This window comes from Nothobranchius furzeri, chromosome 2 (assembly GCF_043380555.1).
Source record: "Nothobranchius furzeri strain GRZ-AD chromosome 2, NfurGRZ-RIMD1, whole genome shotgun sequence".
In the NCBI taxonomy this organism is placed as follows: Eukaryota; Metazoa; Chordata; class Actinopteri; order Cyprinodontiformes; family Nothobranchiidae; genus Nothobranchius; species Nothobranchius furzeri.
This window is the reverse complement of record NC_091742.1, coordinates 84,650,532-84,668,517: the sequence shown is the minus strand read 5'-3', so window position 1 is coordinate 84,668,517 and position 17,986 is coordinate 84,650,532. Positions and strand designations below refer to the sequence as shown.

At 42.3% G+C, this 17,986-nt stretch overlaps 2 protein-coding genes across 2 annotated transcripts; both read right to left on the bottom strand.

The window, feature by feature from the left end:
• Positions 1 to 161: 161 nt before the first annotated feature.
• On the bottom strand, positions 162 to 6,716 carry LOC107376915 (UDP-glucuronosyltransferase 2B17). Its single transcript, XM_054747384.2, has 3 exons — positions 6,577 to 6,716; positions 6,397 to 6,476; positions 162 to 4,102 (listed from the first exon to the last, which is right to left on the bottom strand). The coding sequence occupies exon 3, from the start codon at positions 4,097 to 4,099 to the stop codon at positions 2,513 to 2,515; it is 1,587 nt and encodes a 528-aa protein (XP_054603359.2). The 5' UTR covers positions 4,100 to 4,102; positions 6,397 to 6,476; positions 6,577 to 6,716; the 3' UTR covers positions 162 to 2,512.
• Positions 6,717 to 13,933: 7,217 nt separating this feature from the next.
• On the bottom strand, positions 13,934 to 16,963 carry LOC107376916 (UDP-glucuronosyltransferase 2B15). The gene is made up of 2 exons (XM_054747385.2): positions 16,585 to 16,963; positions 13,934 to 16,121 (listed from the first exon to the last, which is right to left on the bottom strand). The coding sequence occupies exon 2, from the start codon at positions 16,116 to 16,118 to the stop codon at positions 14,532 to 14,534; it is 1,587 nt and encodes a 528-aa protein (XP_054603360.2). The 5' UTR covers positions 16,119 to 16,121; positions 16,585 to 16,963; the 3' UTR covers positions 13,934 to 14,531.
• Positions 16,964 to 17,986: the final 1,023 nt, after the last annotated feature.

Sequence of the window (17,986 nt, the reverse complement as noted above, 5' to 3'; positions counted from 1 at the left end):
AGATGTCACAGATCTGTGATTTATTGAATAATTCAAGTTGGTTGTTAAACTACCCTAAGAATTTACTCCCTGGCCATTAATGCTTGTGCAAACTGTCACATTGTGAGTCAGGAGGAGGTTAGGACCCAAGATGCAGAAAACCCCAGAACGACAAAGACAGGTAGAAAAAACGTAAAATCCTTTATTTAGGAATACATGTCCAAATAAATCCAATGAGGGCAGGAAGCCAAATAAACCAATGACCAAAAATCCTGGAGATGAAAGCTCACTTAAAGAGCACAAACCTAGAGGCCTAGTAGAAGCCAAATACCTAGCGACCTAGAGGGGGGAACGAGACAACGCTCGTTCCCCCCTCAAAAACAATGGACCGACAACACACTGAGACGCAGACAGGGTTATATACACAGGGGCTGGGTGATTAAGGGTACTGGACACAGGTGAGACTAATAAAGGAGAGGAGGAGCAGAACTGTCCGTTAACGGAGCAGGGGAGGAAACCAGACATAACTGGGGAAGGAAGCAAAAATGAACCAAAGGGAGATACTGACTAAATGATCCAAACATGATGGAAATCTAATGATAAGTGTGGTGACTAAGGGAAACGTGAGGGAAACCCAGAGAGAACCTGGAGGGGGCTGGGGAACACATGGAGGCACATGGGGAACACATGGAGGCACATGGGGAACACATGGAGGCACATGGGGAACACATGGAGGCACATGGGGAACACATGGAGGCACATGACACAAGAGACACATGAGGGGGACGCAGAACATGACACAACCCTCAGAGTCCATGGTCAGATGTAAACTTACTTAAACAGGATGTAACCTAGAGTGTAAATGTCCTCAGCAGCAGAGGTATGACCAAGTCACTGCTTTGCAAGTCACAAGTAAGTTCCAAGTCTTTCCAGTCAAGTCCAAGTCAAAATCAAGTCATCATCAAGTCATCTGTCCAACTTCAATTTAATGACAATGATATTAAATAAATTCCAGAGATAAAGCTTCTTAAAGCTTCATTTATTTGCTCCAACAAGCAGAAAGTGCAACAGAAACTGATTGTAAACAAAGTGCTGCTGCGTTTAGCAGAACAAGACCAAACCCAGAACCAAGAATGATTTATGATTTTTGTACATGCCGTGCCACTTTTGTGCTAAAATATCAACTATGCTCAAGTCATCATCAAGTCAACACATGCAAGTCAATTCAAGTCACAAGTCATTAGCGTTCAAGTCCGAGTCAAGTCGTAAGTCTTTATAGATTTTTATCAAGTCAAGTCAGACGTCATTAAAATAATGACTCTAGTCCAAGTCATGTGACTCGAGTCCACACCTCTGCTTAGCAGTGATGAACTGTGCTGCAGCAGGCTGTCTGATTATTGGCACTTGCTCAGGCAGCTGGAGTGTCGCACTAAAAATGTCAGAGTTGAGTTTACTCTTCTGCAAGCCAAAGTAATCTGGGTTTTTGGGATATTGCAGTTTTTAGGAAAACGATCTGCTCCTCGAGGGCCACTACCAACATGCTTTCATTGTACCAACACAACTGGTTTGAATCAATGAGTGATTCACAGGCCTCTGAAGTACTTGAGAACATGCTAATTATTGAATCAGGTGTGTTGGAGCAGCAGAACAGCTAAAACATGCAGGGCAGTGTCCTCCAGGAGCAGGAACAGGATTGAATAAACCTGGGCTGTTTCTCAGTACCCAAGAGCTCTAGCAGTGTTGGGAAAGTTCGTTTAAAAACAAACTAGTTTAAAGTTCAGTTCATACATTTTAAAATGAAGTTCAGTGTTTGTAAAAACTTTTTTCATTCACACACACACACACACACACACACACACACACACACACACACACACACACACACACACACACACACACACACACACACACACACACACACGCACACACACACACGTATATCCTTGTTACTGATTACTTTGTCCAAAAAGTAACTCAGTTACGTATCAAGTTACAAGATTATAAAAGTAACTAGAAAAATAACTATTTTGTTACCTTTTTTCATTAATGAATGCAAGAAAAATGGGTTCCCCTCTTAATTAAACTTACTTAATGTAATATAAACCAGACCTTACTATCGTTGATGCTACTAATGTTTTTAACAGATATTACTTGTGCATATGAAGTCCTCACTAGCACATTTAACACACTGTTTTCTATTAACACCAAAAATGGAGGGCAGCTCAAATACTTGGCCCTTTGTGCATGACAAAGAAAAGTGATCACCTAAATCATGAAAGCAACAATAATATACTTCTTTTAAAGTAAAAAAGGGGAACAAGTGGAATGGATACACCCAATAAATTATATCACACCCCAGAGAAAAGACATTCCCACATAATCTGAGTGTCAGAATAAAAAAAACCCATTTCATTACAGTTTACATATAAACTGAGCTTTGTTTTGTTGAATCAAGCCATACGGTATGACTGCACAAATGTGTTTTATGAAGCAACACATACCAGACACCTTGAACATTGTTACTGTAAGTCGGTTACTCTGCTTTAATTTTTCTGCTGAACCTCCTGCAGCAGAGAAACCTACAGATCAGGACTGAACCCCAGATGAAGGTTCCAGTTATGACCATAAAGAAGGCAGCCACATCCAGACAGAAGTAGGAATACCACGACAGGCTGAAACCTGCTGCCTGTAGGTGGGGTGCTCCCTTGTTCCTGATGACATACTCAATCCAGAAGATGGCCGTGTCCATGGGAGACATTGGTTGGTCACGGTGTAGCTGGGAGAGACGCTGGATGTTTTGGCGATAAGATGGATTCTCTAAGACGTCCTCTAGAGCCTCCAGGAAGCTGTCTTTGGTCAGAGATCTGACCTCCACAACCCGAGCGGCACCACGTACCTTCAGTCGGAGTACGTTGTCAAACTGATCAAAAAGAAGAGGCATAGCTACAACAGGAACACCATGATAGATGGCCTCATACATGCCATTGGTCCCTCCATGGGCTACAAAGACACGAGTCTTGGGGTGTCCAAGGAGATCATTCTGAGGAAGCCATTTCACCAGCATGGTGTTATTTCCCAGCGATGAAGGCTTTTCACCAGTGAACCTCCAAATCACCTTCTGAGGGAGCTCAGCAAAGGCAGCAGCGATGGCCTCTGTGATCTCAGGACGAAGAGCTGATATAAATGTCCCTAGAGACATGATGATGACCCCATGTTCCCCAGAACTCTGCATGAATGCCTCCAACTCAGCAGGGAGAGGTTTTGACTCTTTGCACTGGAACCCTCCAATGTATACCACATTGGGCATGGTGGGCCGAGGGAACTCAAAGACAAAATCTGACCTTAACAACCAGATATCAGCTGAAAGCTCCAATGAGAATAAGTCGGTCCCAACAGGGAAGTGCTTCCTGAACACATCTGAGTATACAGGGTTAATGATGAAGTGCTGCTCATAAACATAGTAGAGATAGTGCAACATATTCTTTGTCCTTTCTAGAAAGTCCATTTTATCGTGAAGCTCACTCATGGACATAGGTACATAGGAGACAGGAGATGGAGCAATGACAAAATGACCTTCAACAGTGTTAATGTACCGAACGTTAAAAACCATCGGTAGCTTGAGGTAACTACCTAGAAGAACTCCTACAGTCAGAACTGGGTCTGTCAACATGAGGTCAAACTTAGACTCCTGTAGCTTCGTCATAAACACAGAGTCATCTAAAATAGCTTCAGCTGATTTGGCCAAAATCACATGGGCATCTGATAACATATCTGTCATCAAGCGCTGTTGACAAAATGAACTTATAAAAGCGGGATAGCTGCGGCAATTCATAACGTTTTCCATAAATTGTATGTAGAGGCTGCTGTCGTCTTCAGTTTCTACCATTGGAATATCAATAGCTGTGTAGACTGAGGAGTTACTGGAGATGTACCAGCTCTTCTGAGCACGCAGAACTGTGATGTCATGGCCCCTGGAGTGAAGCTCTTCAAGAATTATCTTCATGTTGACCCAATGGCTGCCATCAACTGGCACCACCAGAATGTTGCTGCCTCCACAGGACGAGGGTCCGAGCACAAAAACACAGCAGACTGCCAGAATGGTGAGGATCTTGCGGGACATTTTCTGTCAAAATAGAAATTACATACATTTTTTATTAGTTAAGCAGCTGGAAATCTTCTTGTGACTTTTATTTGCAAAGTTTTCGGATGTTTTTTTTTTACACTGCTTTCATGTTTGACTTGTCTGGCCTGATGTAAACTGCTGAGCTATACAGATTCTGTTGAGCAACGCATCCCTACCCTTCTGGGATGCCTCCAAAACGTAATACTTAGTGGTCGGTGGAAAGAATAAAGGTGACTATTTGGTGTGTACTTTGCAACACAGCAGCACGTACAAGGTTGAAAAGCCTTGTTTAATGTGAACATTTTTGAAAATCAGAAGTTTTTAGTGTTTTGTCAAATCATAACTGAAATGTGACAGTCACCAACTTTAGTATAAAAATTTCACAGCCAAAAAAGGGATGTGAAACATTAGCAGTATTCAGTAATGTTTTGTTCAATGTTTGCCAAATTATTACTGAGTTATAAGGTTTCCCACTACCTTTGGCACAGAATGTTAAAGTTTGCCACGCCAATGTAAAAGAGGGATGGAATGCAACACAATGTATTTCTGATTTAGGAGCACAAATCACAGAGACCTTGTGCTGTTTTTGAATAGAAAATAATCTAACTTATTTCTTGTTGATGTATTTAAAGGTATGGTTATTTTCTATTTTTCACATTGATATTAGCATGATTTTTTTTCTAATTATTAACAACTAATGACAGATACAGCTAGCTGTGCATTTGCTGAAGCCTCTGCCACGCAATTCCTGCAGTAATAATAACTCAACATTTCCATCACGTTGTGGGCGACGGCGGCACAGGAGTTAAGTGCTCGTCCCGTAATCGGAAGGTAGCAGGTTCGAGCCCCGCTCAGTCTGTCGCTGTTGTTGTGTCCTTGGGCAAGACACTTAATCCACGTTGCCTGCTGGTGGTGGTCAGAGGGAACGGTGGCGCCAGTGCTCGGCAGCCTTGCCTCTGTCAGTGAGCCCCAGGGCAGCCGTGGCTACATCGTAGCTCATCACCACCAGTGTGTGAATGTGTGTGTGAATGGGTGAATGACTGATTGTGTTGTAAAGCGCCTTGGGGGGGTTCCAGGACTCTAGAAGGCGCTATATCAAATACAGGCCATTTACCATTTCCCAAAAACTTGTAAATGAGAAACTGATAGTTGTGTGAAAGGATTATACACACATGAACCATAATTAAAATATCAGGACAAACACAACAGAAATCCACTTTTTACTCTGGCCTCACTGTAGCTGCTAGCTCCGGTAAATCAAATGTCTTTTCTTCCTAACTGAGATCATTCAAAATACTTCCTACAAAAGGAATGACTTTAGTTCTTCACAACTCTTCCTCAAAAACTCACTTTAAACAACCTGAGCCTTCTTTTTAATGTGTTAGCTTAAAATAATCTGATGTAGCATCTAGCTAACGGTACACTTCAACTTTCAATGGACATTTTCAGGCTGAATGTGATTTCAGCTGAATATTTTGCCTTTCACACACACACACACACACACACACACACACACACACACACACACACACACACACACACACGCACACACACACACACACACACACACACACACCACCACCACCACCACCACCACCACCAAACATTGGAGCTGAACTTATCTTGTGAACAGAAAAAACTAATGGTGAAAAATGCATGTCTAAAATAATTTTAATGGTCTTTTCTCACTATTAACTAGACAGGTAGTACCATAATAAGAAACCTTGGTAAAGCTACAGCTGTTACGTTTTTCACCAAAAATATAAATTTAATTTGACCAAAATACATAATAACATATCAATTTACAAAAGCAGATAACTGTTTATTCTCTAAGTATAAAAAATGCATCTTTTTATAATTTACTTCAGGCCAAATCATTTAAAATAGGTGAATTTGATCAAAAACAACTTTTATCTGCTTTTGCAAATGAATTATTCATAGAGGAACAAATGAACTGCACCACTGTCGTTAGTGAAAACTGGCACTGTAACCTGAAGTCACCTGAAAGGTGTGCCTCTGCAGGTTCAACAGGGAAATCACATAACAAGATAATGATGGGTTACATAATAAACTTACTACTTGATGGGGTAGATAAACTTGAATTTAAACTTTTAGTGATGCTTTATAGATTGAAAACATGAAAATACAGCAGGCAAATGTGTTAGACAGATTCAAAAACTGTAAACTACCTTTAATATTGTTGGACTTGCAATCTAAAGTCAAATGTGACAAATGTGGGTTCAAACACAAACTACAAATCAGTAGTTTTGACAGTAGAATTGTAAATTACTCACATGGTTTCCTTGTAGTGTGCTGGTTGTTGATTGCTGACATGCAAAAGATGCTGGGCTCAAGCAGACGTAACACAAAACAGCTTCACATAGCAGAGCAAAATAAAGAATCAAACATTGTTTGTTAATCACTTTTTAGCAGATTATTTGTTCATTTTGACAATTTTTTTTCTAAAATCTCACCTTGCGTTTGTTGAATCTGACTCCAGAAGTTCTGGACTGAGCAGCTGGTCCGCGATGAATCGGGACACGGGAAGATTTTTATTTGCTGAAAGTTTTGCTTTTACACACAGATGCCCTGACCTTCTGAAGCAAAGTCCAGTATGTGGGTTAAAGGCAAGCCACAAAAGTTTATTGCTTGTGTTTTGAAACGAGTTTACCTAATTGTGTGCAGGGCTATGTACAGTGTTGGGCAAGTTACTTCAAAAACACACACACACACACACACACACACACACACACACACACACACACACACACACACACACACACACACACACACACACGGGCCATACATAACAAGTCAACACGCAACATGTTGGGCAAGTTACTTCAAAATTGTAATGCATTATTTATTGCTTGTTACCCTCACTTTTAAGTAATTCATTACATTACCATATTACTGATTTTAAAATGTAAGGCATTACACTACTTTTGCATTACTTTAAGTTACTTTTACCAAAACAACTTCCTTATGAATCTGGTAATCTGAGAGAGCTCATGACATAAATGTGGTAAGTGATGTGGTATCTGAGCTAGGACTGCTGTTAAAAACAGTCAGATATAATAACAGTCCTTTAAAATGATTGTTTACTAAATAAAAGCAACAACAATCTGTACTCTCAGCATGCTGCCAGCTTATATTAACTGATAGGGATGTAAGAAAATGTCGATTATGGCAATATATTGTGATATTTTCCCCAGCGATATTATATCGATATTCAAAAGCTGTGTATCGAAAATATCGATATCGCAATATATTGTGATATTTTTTCTTGCAAAAATGTATCGAAATTCAAATTTTGGAAGAATTTACATGGAAACATTTGTGTATTTTCTTTTCTTGTGGTGCAATTCAAACGCCGACCACTAGTTGGCAGCAGTGTGTAATGGGTTTTGTTTCTGTCATTGAAATGTAAATCCCTCTGTTACGGTTAAACATGTTAAGTATCAGTTTGGACTGTTTATTGAATTTTCCTATAATAAATTTAGTCTAAAAAATCGCCAACATCGTCCGACTGAATGTATCGCAATATATCGTGATATATTGTATCGTCTCCCCTGTATCGTAATACGTATTGTATCGCCAGAATTTCACCAATACACATACCTATTAACTGAGCAGGGAGTGAGGTGGTGGGGGCTCCATGCCTATATTTGCCTTGGTCCTCAAATGCCTTGATACGGCCCTGGATGTGGGACTGGCTTATGGGGTGATCTGATTCTATCACATGTATAAATATTAAATGCTTATAAATTATTGCTTTTCACTGGTACAAATGTGTATTGGGGCTAAATCTACCTACTTTTTTCTTTTTATCTTGATTTTATTTGAATAATTTCCTGCCCTCTCTCTAACCTTCCTGCATGCTGCATGTTTTCTCCCGTCTTCCAGAAAAACTGTAAACTAGATTTCCTACTTTCTAACTAATCAGCCAAAGGGATCTACCGAACGCAAAAAAAAAAAAAAAAAAAAAAAAAAGGTTTAATATGCGCTGTGCTTCAGCAGCAATGAGTTGAAATCACCGGGGCAAAGATTATGAACTCAGCTGAAAAGTACATGAAGTACCAGAGAATATGGGCTGATATAAACGATCGCAAACAAATTACTTTATTTTGGTGGAGCGATTTTGTGAATATAATAGCGGACGCGCACAGGACGTAGCTGGAGTGTTTGAGCCATTACCCCTGCATCCTCTCGGCTCATAGAATGCCCGCAAAGCTGAGTCCATAAATGACGTCATATATGTGGATACTGGATCTTTTGTCAGGCTTCCCGCAATTAGAATTTTTAGGAAACCCACATCTTGATTCTGGGTTTAAAAATGCATTGTAATTACCGCGTTACTGACAATTGTACCGAGTAAATATTACCTTTTTCTTCCCCTGTAATGCCTTACATTACCACATTGCAGCAAAAAGCAATGCATTACAGTAATTAATTACTTTTGTACCGCGTTACTCCCAACACTGGCTATGTAGTAGAGGTTGAGGGACAGCTCAGGGTTAAGGTGTTTGCCATGCAAACCAGTGGGTTGCCGGCTCAAACTCAGTCAGTGTCAGTTGTCGTGTCCTTGGGCAAAACGCTTAACCCCCTTGCCTGTTGGTAGGTGTTACAACCCCTGCTAATGGAAGAAAACAAGAACCCATCCTCTTAAGGGACTGCTGTGCCAGTGTAACCAGTTGATTGGCTGCTTCAGATGTTTATGCCGACGCCCTTCTGCTTTGTTATTGGTGTGGCTGTGTGCAGCCTGCATTTTCTTTGATGAGTGGCTGCACCTGTGCAGCCAAAAAAGGCTGCTAAGTGCAAGTTGGAGAGACTCAGGAGGATGAGAAGTTGAGGCTGATCAGAGGGAGCACCTTTGGTAGCTCTTGCCTGTGTGGCATTTTTTTGAGGAGGCCTTTTAGAGGCTTGGTTTTAATGAAAAAATATACTCTTGAACATTAACCTTGTGTCCTGACCTCCTCCTTTTGTTGCAGTCCCACAAGCCGGGCTGTAACAGTAGTGGTCAGGGAGACAGGTTGCACCTGTGTATGGCAGCTGCTGTCAGTGCGCCCCAGGGCAGCTGTGGCTACAGTGTTGCTCATCACTTCCAGTGTGTGTGAAAGGATGAATGACTGTAGTGGAAAGTGCTTTGGAGTCCTCTGCCTCACTACTCTATATGAGTGCAGACCATTCACCATCCTCCCTGATCTTATATCTTACTTCTTACAATGAAATAATCTGTATAGCAAATCTAGTGCTATTGATTCTGGAAAAACCAATAGCACTCAGGTTTACGCAAACAATCTTTACATTTAGAATTAGCTTGCAGATGTAAAATTTATGCAGTAAAATATAAAGCATTTTATTTAAATATCCAGTCATTATTTTACAAGCAGAGAGCCACATCAGATGGATGGAAGAGCCGCATGCGGCTCCAGAGCCGCGGGTTGCCGACCCCTGACCCAAAGAGTCCCCCTAGAGTCACTCTGTCAGTGGCAGTGTTTACATGGCCGTGCGGAACCGGGTTATTGTGAATATTCGGGTTTTAAAAGGGTTACTGCCTGCATGTAAACGCAGTGAGTGACTGGGTGCAATCTAACTTCCTCCAGTTAAACAAAGACAAGACTGAAGACAAAACCCTAGTTTTTTTAAAACAAATTTTCCCAACACAGGAATTGCCCCAGTGTCTGAAATGTGATATACAAGTAAAGCTGCCTTGCCAGTTTGGGTCAAATGGTTTTCCGTTCAGCCATCATCCTCTGCTTATGCGGGGTCAGGTCAGGGGGCAACAGCCTAAGCAGTGAACCCCTAACCATAAGCAGAATAACTCCTAAAGTCAATGCAGGATCCGTCAGCATTAAATCAAACTTATACTCATAAAATGAGCTCATCTAAAATTCTTGCTGCAGATGTGGCCTGTTTGTCATGGCATCTTGCTAACATAGTGGCAAACAAGTGATTCTGGTGAAATGTTGTACAGAAGGAGGATAATTGGAACATTTCAAGATAAGCTTGCACATAATCATTAAAACCATGTTTATCTCTGCCTTTGTCATCCATTGCACTATGAATGGAGATATAAATAGAGGAGTTACTGGACATGTACCAGCTTTTGCCAAAATGCAGAACTGTGATTTCATGGGCTCTGAAGTGAAGCTCTTTGAGGATGATTTTCATGTTGAGCCAGTGGCTGCCATCAATTGGTACCACCAGAATCTTACTGCTTCTACAGGGACTGAACAGTAGAAAGCACAAGATCGTCAGGATCACAAAGGTTGTTCTGGACATCTTCTGAAAAAGAAGATAAGAAAAATATCTGAGAAATATTCTAAGATCAGCTAGCAACAAATTTTTCTAATTCATCTTTCATCACACCTACTGGACTTTGCTTTGCAGTCACCAGTCATCTGTAAAAGAGAAGGTCTGATAGAGAGGTGAAATGTTCAGGTTGTCATACAGACATACGTCATACATTGAGAAAAAAATAATCAGAGCGTGTTAGATACGGCACTACCAGCTGGTGTGAGGAGATGTTATTTATTATCAGATATCACACTTGTCTGATGTTAAGCTGATTCCAGAAGCTGGAGCTGCCAGCCCTCAGTAAACAGACAACAGTGAGCTCAGTCTCACTCTTGTGGCCTGAATTAACCTATTATTGATTTGAGTGGTTATATTACACAACTATGGTAAATATTGTGATCACGTGATCGCCAGGGGAAAAGGTGGAAAATAGGTTAACTTTTCACCGTTTTCCTGTTTGGAGGCACAGCCATGAAACCAAGTATCTAGTTTAACAAAGTTTTGTCCCAGGACTGAGGGAGAAGGAAGTGACATCACAAAAAAAGGAACACCAAAAAAAAAGGACGTAAAAATAAACTAAACTTTCCCCATAACACACATTTTCTTTCAATGCTAAGCATTCTATTTGGAAGAAATGCATTTTGGGTAAATCTCAGACCCACAAGGACAATGGATGAGGTAACATGTCTCTGCACTTTTAGACAAAAATATTATAGTAATGTGCTTATAAGCTGTTATAAGGCTATTCATCAATATTATTTACTGTAGCTGAATTTAGTATGACTGTTGTTTTGTTATCAGTGTAGTTTTTACTGTCACTGAAAATGAAGTGGGTTAGCATACAAATCTATTCAGTTCCGTTGTGCTGTTTCCATTCTTTCTGCAAAATAGAAGTCACCTGAATCAGAGGACACACATGTCACAACCCACTGTAACATCAGCAATGTAGACATTGATCATGGTAATGCTAACAGCTGAATGCCTGAGATACTAACTCCAGAGCTACTGCAAGCCTGAGAAACTCTAACCTGAGCTACTGCTAATGTTAACCTGAGCTAACTCTAGCTTGAGCTACTGCTAATGTTAGCCTGAGCTAACTCTAGCTTGAGCTACTGCTAATGCTAACCTGAGCTATAACTCTAGCTTGAGCTACTGCTAATGCTAGCCTGGGCTACAGCTAATGTTCTAGTTGGATGAAAGGAAAACAACTAAGAAGAATTGGATTACCACTTAAGCCGGGCGTACACTGTGCGACTTTTTCACTCGCAGCGTTCAGCTTCAGCTCAAACTGTACGACTTCCTCGCAGAGCAGATCTCACGAGTCATGTGCTCACACTGCACGACCCAGTTCTCGCATGCGACCTGACTGCTCACACTGTACGTCTGGTAGCAACACGTCGGCCCTAAAAATGTGCTAAAAATAGCAGTTTTTACTCAACACGTCAGAGTTTTTTGTCTTGTTTTGCCTGTTGTCCTTTGGGAGTGCTGCAGGAGGACACACAGGGATTTATGGGGGTTGGATGGGGAAAACGAAATAAAGAGAGTAAATCTGTGTTTTGTGATCAGTTTAATTTGACATGAACACGACAAACACGCTTTCTTGACAATCTTTGTGAGTAAAAAAACGTGTAGAAACAAAAACGAACAGCGTGTGTTATTAGGGAAGTAGCGAGCGACCGGCGTTGATGCAGGATGGCGCGCACATGCGCCGTGAGCGGTTCTGATACATTTTGGATCGCAGCTGCTCGCAGCGCCGCTTCAACAGTGCGATACCCTCACGAGGGACGAGCGAAATATTAAACACACCAGAAGTCCGTGCGACCTCACGACTGCTGATCGGCAGCTGGTCACGTGGTGTTAATCGCCTCTCGTAACCCCCTGTACACTACACCACCGCTCGGCGCAAAACTCGCCCCAATGTCGTGGATTCTCGCACGACTGGAAAATCGGCTCAAAAAAGTGAAAAAGTCGCACAGTGTACGCCCGGTATTATGGTCAGGTATGTACTGGGAATATCCATGTGAATGAATACCAGTTAGAACCACCGTTTGCAATTCTTCAGTCCTTCAAAATCACCACAAAAACACTGTCTGACACTACCTTTTCCAGTCATTCACTTTGTTTATGTCCGCGATCTCCATCCACATCCAGACAGAATTATCCTCTATTCTTTCTCTATTTTCTCTGCTCTTGTCTGGGCTGACGTAGCGGACATTGCACGCAGCGCGCCTAGCGGCTGTGATGCACATTTTACGCATTTGGAGAGGTGGGCTGGATGCTTTGCTTTTACTGGAAGATGATTTTTTTTTTCAAAAATGCCAGAGATTTTGCCCCATGAATAACCGTAAAAACTACCGGTGTGCATGTACCCTTATGAAAGAGTCCTACGTTGAGATGTAAATGTTAGAAGTGCAGGTAATGCATTCTGGTGCCTATAATTAAATTGGGAGTTTTTACTTCATATTTTAGAAATAAAAATGACGGGGGGAAAAATTTATGATGTCTTTTTAAACGAAATTTTCTTGCGCGACCTGCCTGCTTCACTTAAGTCACTGCTTATTAAGGTCCGTCCAAAATTACCGTGGCCCACCCAAAAATGAAAACCTGACGCCGCGCCTGTTATAAACCTCTGCAAATAGTTGTTCTTCACTTTATCAAACTCAGAGTTTGTACAGCTAATGTCAAGATGTAAAATTATGAATTTGCTCTTCCCTCCCTCTCCTGTTTCTCCTTAAACCCGACATCGGCTGTCGGGTTTAAGGAGAAACAGGAGAGGGTGGGGAAGAAGGAGATGAGGCAAACAGAGTGAGTGCGACATAGAGAAACCAGACTGGTGTGGAGGTGAGCAAAACGGCTGGAAAAGTGAGGGTGTCAGTTGAACGATTTCAATAAGAAAAATGTGGGTGTTGAATCCCCCACATCCCCCACGGGTGCGACGCCCATGAGCGAACTGCAGATTCAGCCACACCATGAAGCAGCAATAAGTCGGTCTGAGGCAAAAGTGAACCTCATAGCTATAGCTTTTCCAACTTTTCCCCTATAGACATTTGATTACGCACAAGTAGGTTACCAGTTCAGGTTTACGCATATTTATTATTATCACTAGGTTTTGATCAAGTAGGTGGGAAAAAAGTTTTCATTGAAGGGCTTCATTATGGGTTATGCTTGGACATTTATAAGGGCTCCTGGGACATTGTGAGCCAAAAAAAATCTATATGTTTTATATAGGCTCAAAGAACAGTCTGCAATGATAAAGTAGCTTCTTCCTAGTCACCTTTAAACACAGGTTGCCCAAAAAAGTTGAGATAAATCTTGTTTTTCAGCTCTCATCAGACCATTTTATTGATGTTTTTCCAATCATCATCTTTTACCTTTTCATATTTTTTCTTTAACATGAATTAGATTTTATTTCTTCATCCTTCTGTTATTTTGTCAAGGAAGATGTTATATTCATGTTTTGTTTTGTTTTTTGTATATTTTGTTATTCACATGACTTGGAACTAATAAACAAAGAAAAAATTTAGGCAGAAATGTTAGGAAATTTCATTTTTATTTTTTTTTATTTTTTACGTGTAACACCACATTTCATCAATCACAATGATTTACTCATAATAAAACACTCTTAAAAATAAAGGTGCCTATGGGCTGCCATCTTCAGCATCAGAGAAGTAAATTTAACATTTAATACTAGAAAATAATTTTACAAACATCTGATTTACAACACTGCTACCTAGCAGGAACAAAACCTATTCACAATGATTACTTTCTCTTTGGAATGGGAATGCAACGTTTTGGTTAGCTTGTTTAAATTACAGGACGTTTTGGAATCTTACACACAATCAGTGATTGTCCCTACTGGGCCTTAAGCCCATTTGACTGTAGAAGTAAACCTGATTTCAGCCTGATCTGCTGTTGGTCAAACACATATGAAATTACAAAAAACAGAATGCGGATGACTGTTATCATGAGCTCTGTGATGGTTTACAGACTCACAAAGCTTTATAGTTTCAGTATGCGAGTAAAATATAATAGTAGAAAGTCATAAGTTCTAAAACACTGAGAATAAACTTATCATAGTTCTCCAGAAAAACACCAGTTAGCTTCAAGTAAAAAACATTTTTTTCATCAGTTACTCTGCTTTCATTTTTCTGCTGAACCTCCTGCAGCAGAGAAACCTACAGATCAGGACTGAACCCCAGATGAAGGTTCCAGTTATGACCATAAAGAAGGCAGCCACATCCAGACAGAAGTAGGAATACCACGGCAGGCTGAAACCTGCTGCCTGTAGGTGGGGCGCTCCCTTGTTCCTGATGACATACTCAATCCAGAAGATGGCCGTGTCCATGGGAGACATTGGTTGGTCTCGGTGTAGCTGGGAGAGACGCTGGGCGTTTTGGCGGTAAGATGGATTCTCTAAGACGTCCTCTAGAGCCTCCAGGAAACTGTCTTTGGTCAGAGATCTGACCTCCACAACCCGAGCGGCACCACGTACCTTCAGTCGGAGTACGTTGTCAAACTGATCAAAAAGAAGAGGCATAGCTAAAACAGGAACACCATGATAGATGGCCTCATACATGCCATTGGTCCCTCCATGGGCTACAAAGACACGAGTCTTGGGGTGTCCAAGGAGATCATTCTGAGGAAGCCATTTCACCAGCATGGTGTTATTTCCCAGAGATGAAGGCTTTTCACCAGTGAACCTCCAAATCACCTTCTGAGGGAGCTCAGCAAAGGCAGCAGCGATGGCCTCTGTGATCTCAGGTGGAAGAGCTGATATAAATGTCCCTAGAGACATGATGATGACCCCATGTTCCCCAGAACTCTGCATGAATGCCTCCAACTCATCAGGGAGAGGTTTTGACTCTTTGCACTGGAACCCTCCAATGTATACCACATTGGGCATGGTGGGCCGAGGGAACTCAAAGACAAAATCTGACCTGAACAACCAGATATCAGCTGACATCTCCAAAGACAGCAGGTCAGTCCCAGCAGGGAAGTGCTTCTGGAACAAATCTGAGTATGCAGGGTTAATGACGAAATGCTGCTCATAAACATAGTAGAGATAGTGCAACATATTCTTTGTCCTTTCTAGAAAGTCCATTTGATCGTGTAGCTCACTTCCAGGTACAGGTATATAGGAGATTGGAGAGGGAGCTATAGCAAAATGTCCCTCTCCATTATTAATCCATCGCACATTAAAAACCATCGGCAGCTTGAGGTAACTTCCTAGAATAACTCCTAAAGTCATACCAGGGTCGGTTAACATTAGGTCAAACTTAGACTCCTGCAATGTCGTCACAAACAGGGGGTCATCCAACATTGATATTGCTGATTTGGCCAGAATATCATGGGCTTTTGTTAACAAAGATGTGATCAACCTCTGCTGACAAAAAGTGCGTAAAAAAGCAGAATAACTGCGGCAATCCATGACGTCTAGTAGCAGTCTGTTGTAGAAGTCCAAGTCTGCTTCATCTTCCAACATTGTTACATTGATAGAAGTATAAATGGAGGAGTTACTGGAAATATACCAGCTGTTTGCAGAGCGCAGAACTGTGATCTCATGGCCACTGGAGTGAAGCTTTTCAAGGATGATTTTCATATTGATCCAGTGGCTGCCATCGACTGGTACCACCAGAATCTTACTGCCTCCACAGTAAGATGGTTCGAGTAACAGAAGGCACAGGGCCATCAGGATCACAGACATTATGCTGGACATTTTCTGAAAGGGAAATACAGAAAAGGCGTTAAAGCTAACGAGATGATTATTGGGTTGAAATGTTGAAATAAATACCAGGTAAACCAACAGGTATTTCAGTGGCTCTTGGAACACTTGAGACTGTGACCCCTAAATTGAGAGTAGCTCATGTAGATTTGAGAAACAACATTAAAGATCTCATTCTAGAAGGGAACACCTCCCAGAAAAAAAAATCCTGGGTAGAGGCCCCAAGGACTAGCCTTGCAAGCCATCCTTGTATGTAATCTGCAAGTCTGGGTTAAAAAACAATAATGAATAATTATCAGGTACTTAATATTAAATAACACTAACTGGTAACCGGGACAAAAAAAGTCTTGACCGTGAAGTCTTTAGTCAAAAAATACAGATGCTAGTCAGATTCTGGCTCAGTGTTGCAGTCTATAGATTTTGTTCTGCGTTTATTTCAAGATAAAAGTAAACCAAATACCTTATTGGTTGTTTCTGAACCTCAAGTTCAGGTTTGAGCTGCCAGTTCTCAGTGTGCCCCGGTACCGCTTGGTTTTTATGTGCACAGGTCGTACCTTTTACTCACAGATGTCCTGAACTAATGAGGCAAAGTCCAGTGTGTGGAATAAAGATAAGTCACTACGTTTATAGTGGCTGTTGGTTGTTCAGCATTCCATTCCAGGGTTTGTGAATGAACCATTCAAGTTCTCATATGTGACCCTGATTTTGACTTAGTTGACCTATAGTTACACTGGCTCCTGGTTAATTGCAGAGGGAATTTAATACTCTAGTAGACATAAAGAGCTCGTAAGCAGCAGGGATCAGGACTTGGCAGACAGCTTTTGCATCCTTATATCCCACGTCAATCCCTAAGGTCGTCGTCGTCGTCTTCCTCCGCTTATCCGGGTCCGGGTCGCGGGGGCAGCATCCCAACTAGGGAGCTCCAGGCCGTCCTCTCCCCGGCCTTGTCCACCAGCTCCTCCGGCAGGACCCCAAGGCGTTCCCGGACCAGATTGGAGATGTAACTTCTCCAACGTGTCCTGGGTCGACCCGGGGGCCTTCTGCCGGCAGGACATGCCCGAAACACCTCCCCGGGGAGGCGTCCAGGAGGCATCCTGACCAGATGCCCAAACCACCTCAACTGGCTCCTTTCGATCCGGAGGAGCAGCGGTTCTACTCCGAGTCCCTCCCGAATGTCCGAGCTCCTCACCCTATCTCTAAGGCTGAGCCCGGCCACCCTACGGAGGAAACTCATTTCGGCCGCTTGTATCCGCGATCTCGTTCTTTCGGTCATTACCCAAAGCTCATGACCATAGGTGAGGATTGGGACGTAGATCGACCGGTAAATCGAGAGCCTGGCTTTCTGGCTCAGCTCCCTCTTCCCCACGACAGATCGGCTCAGCGTCCGCATCACTGCAGACGCCGAACCAATCCGCCTGTCGATCTCCCGATCCCTCCTACCCTCACTCGTGAACAAGACCCCGAGATACTTAAACTCCTCCACTTGAGGTAGGACCTCTCCCCCGACCCGGAGGTGGCAAGCCACCCTTTTCCGGTCGAGAACCATGGTCTCAGATTTGGAGGTGCTGATCCTCATCCCAGCCGCTTCACATTCGGCCCCGAACCTACCCAGCAAGAGCTGAAGGTCAGAGCTGGATGAAGCTAGGAGGACCACATCATCCGCAAAAAGCAGAGACGAGATTCTCCTGCCACCAAACTCGACACACTCCACACCACGGCTGCGTCTAGAAATTCTGTCCATAAAAGTGATGAACAGAACCGGTGACAAAGGGCAGCCCTGGCGGAGTCCAACCCTCACTGGGAACAGGTCCGACTTACTACCGGCTATGCGGACCAAACTCACGCTCCTCTGGTAAAGGGAC

Excerpts from the sequence above, each read along its gene's own strand:
- LOC107376915 (XM_054747384.2), bottom strand. The coding sequence starts at position 4,099 with ATGTCCCGCAAGATCCTCACCATTCTGGCAGTCTGCTGTGTTTTTGTG.
- LOC107376916 (XM_054747385.2), bottom strand. The coding sequence starts at position 16,118 with ATGTCCAGCATAATGTCTGTGATCCTGATGGCCCTGTGCCTTCTGTTA.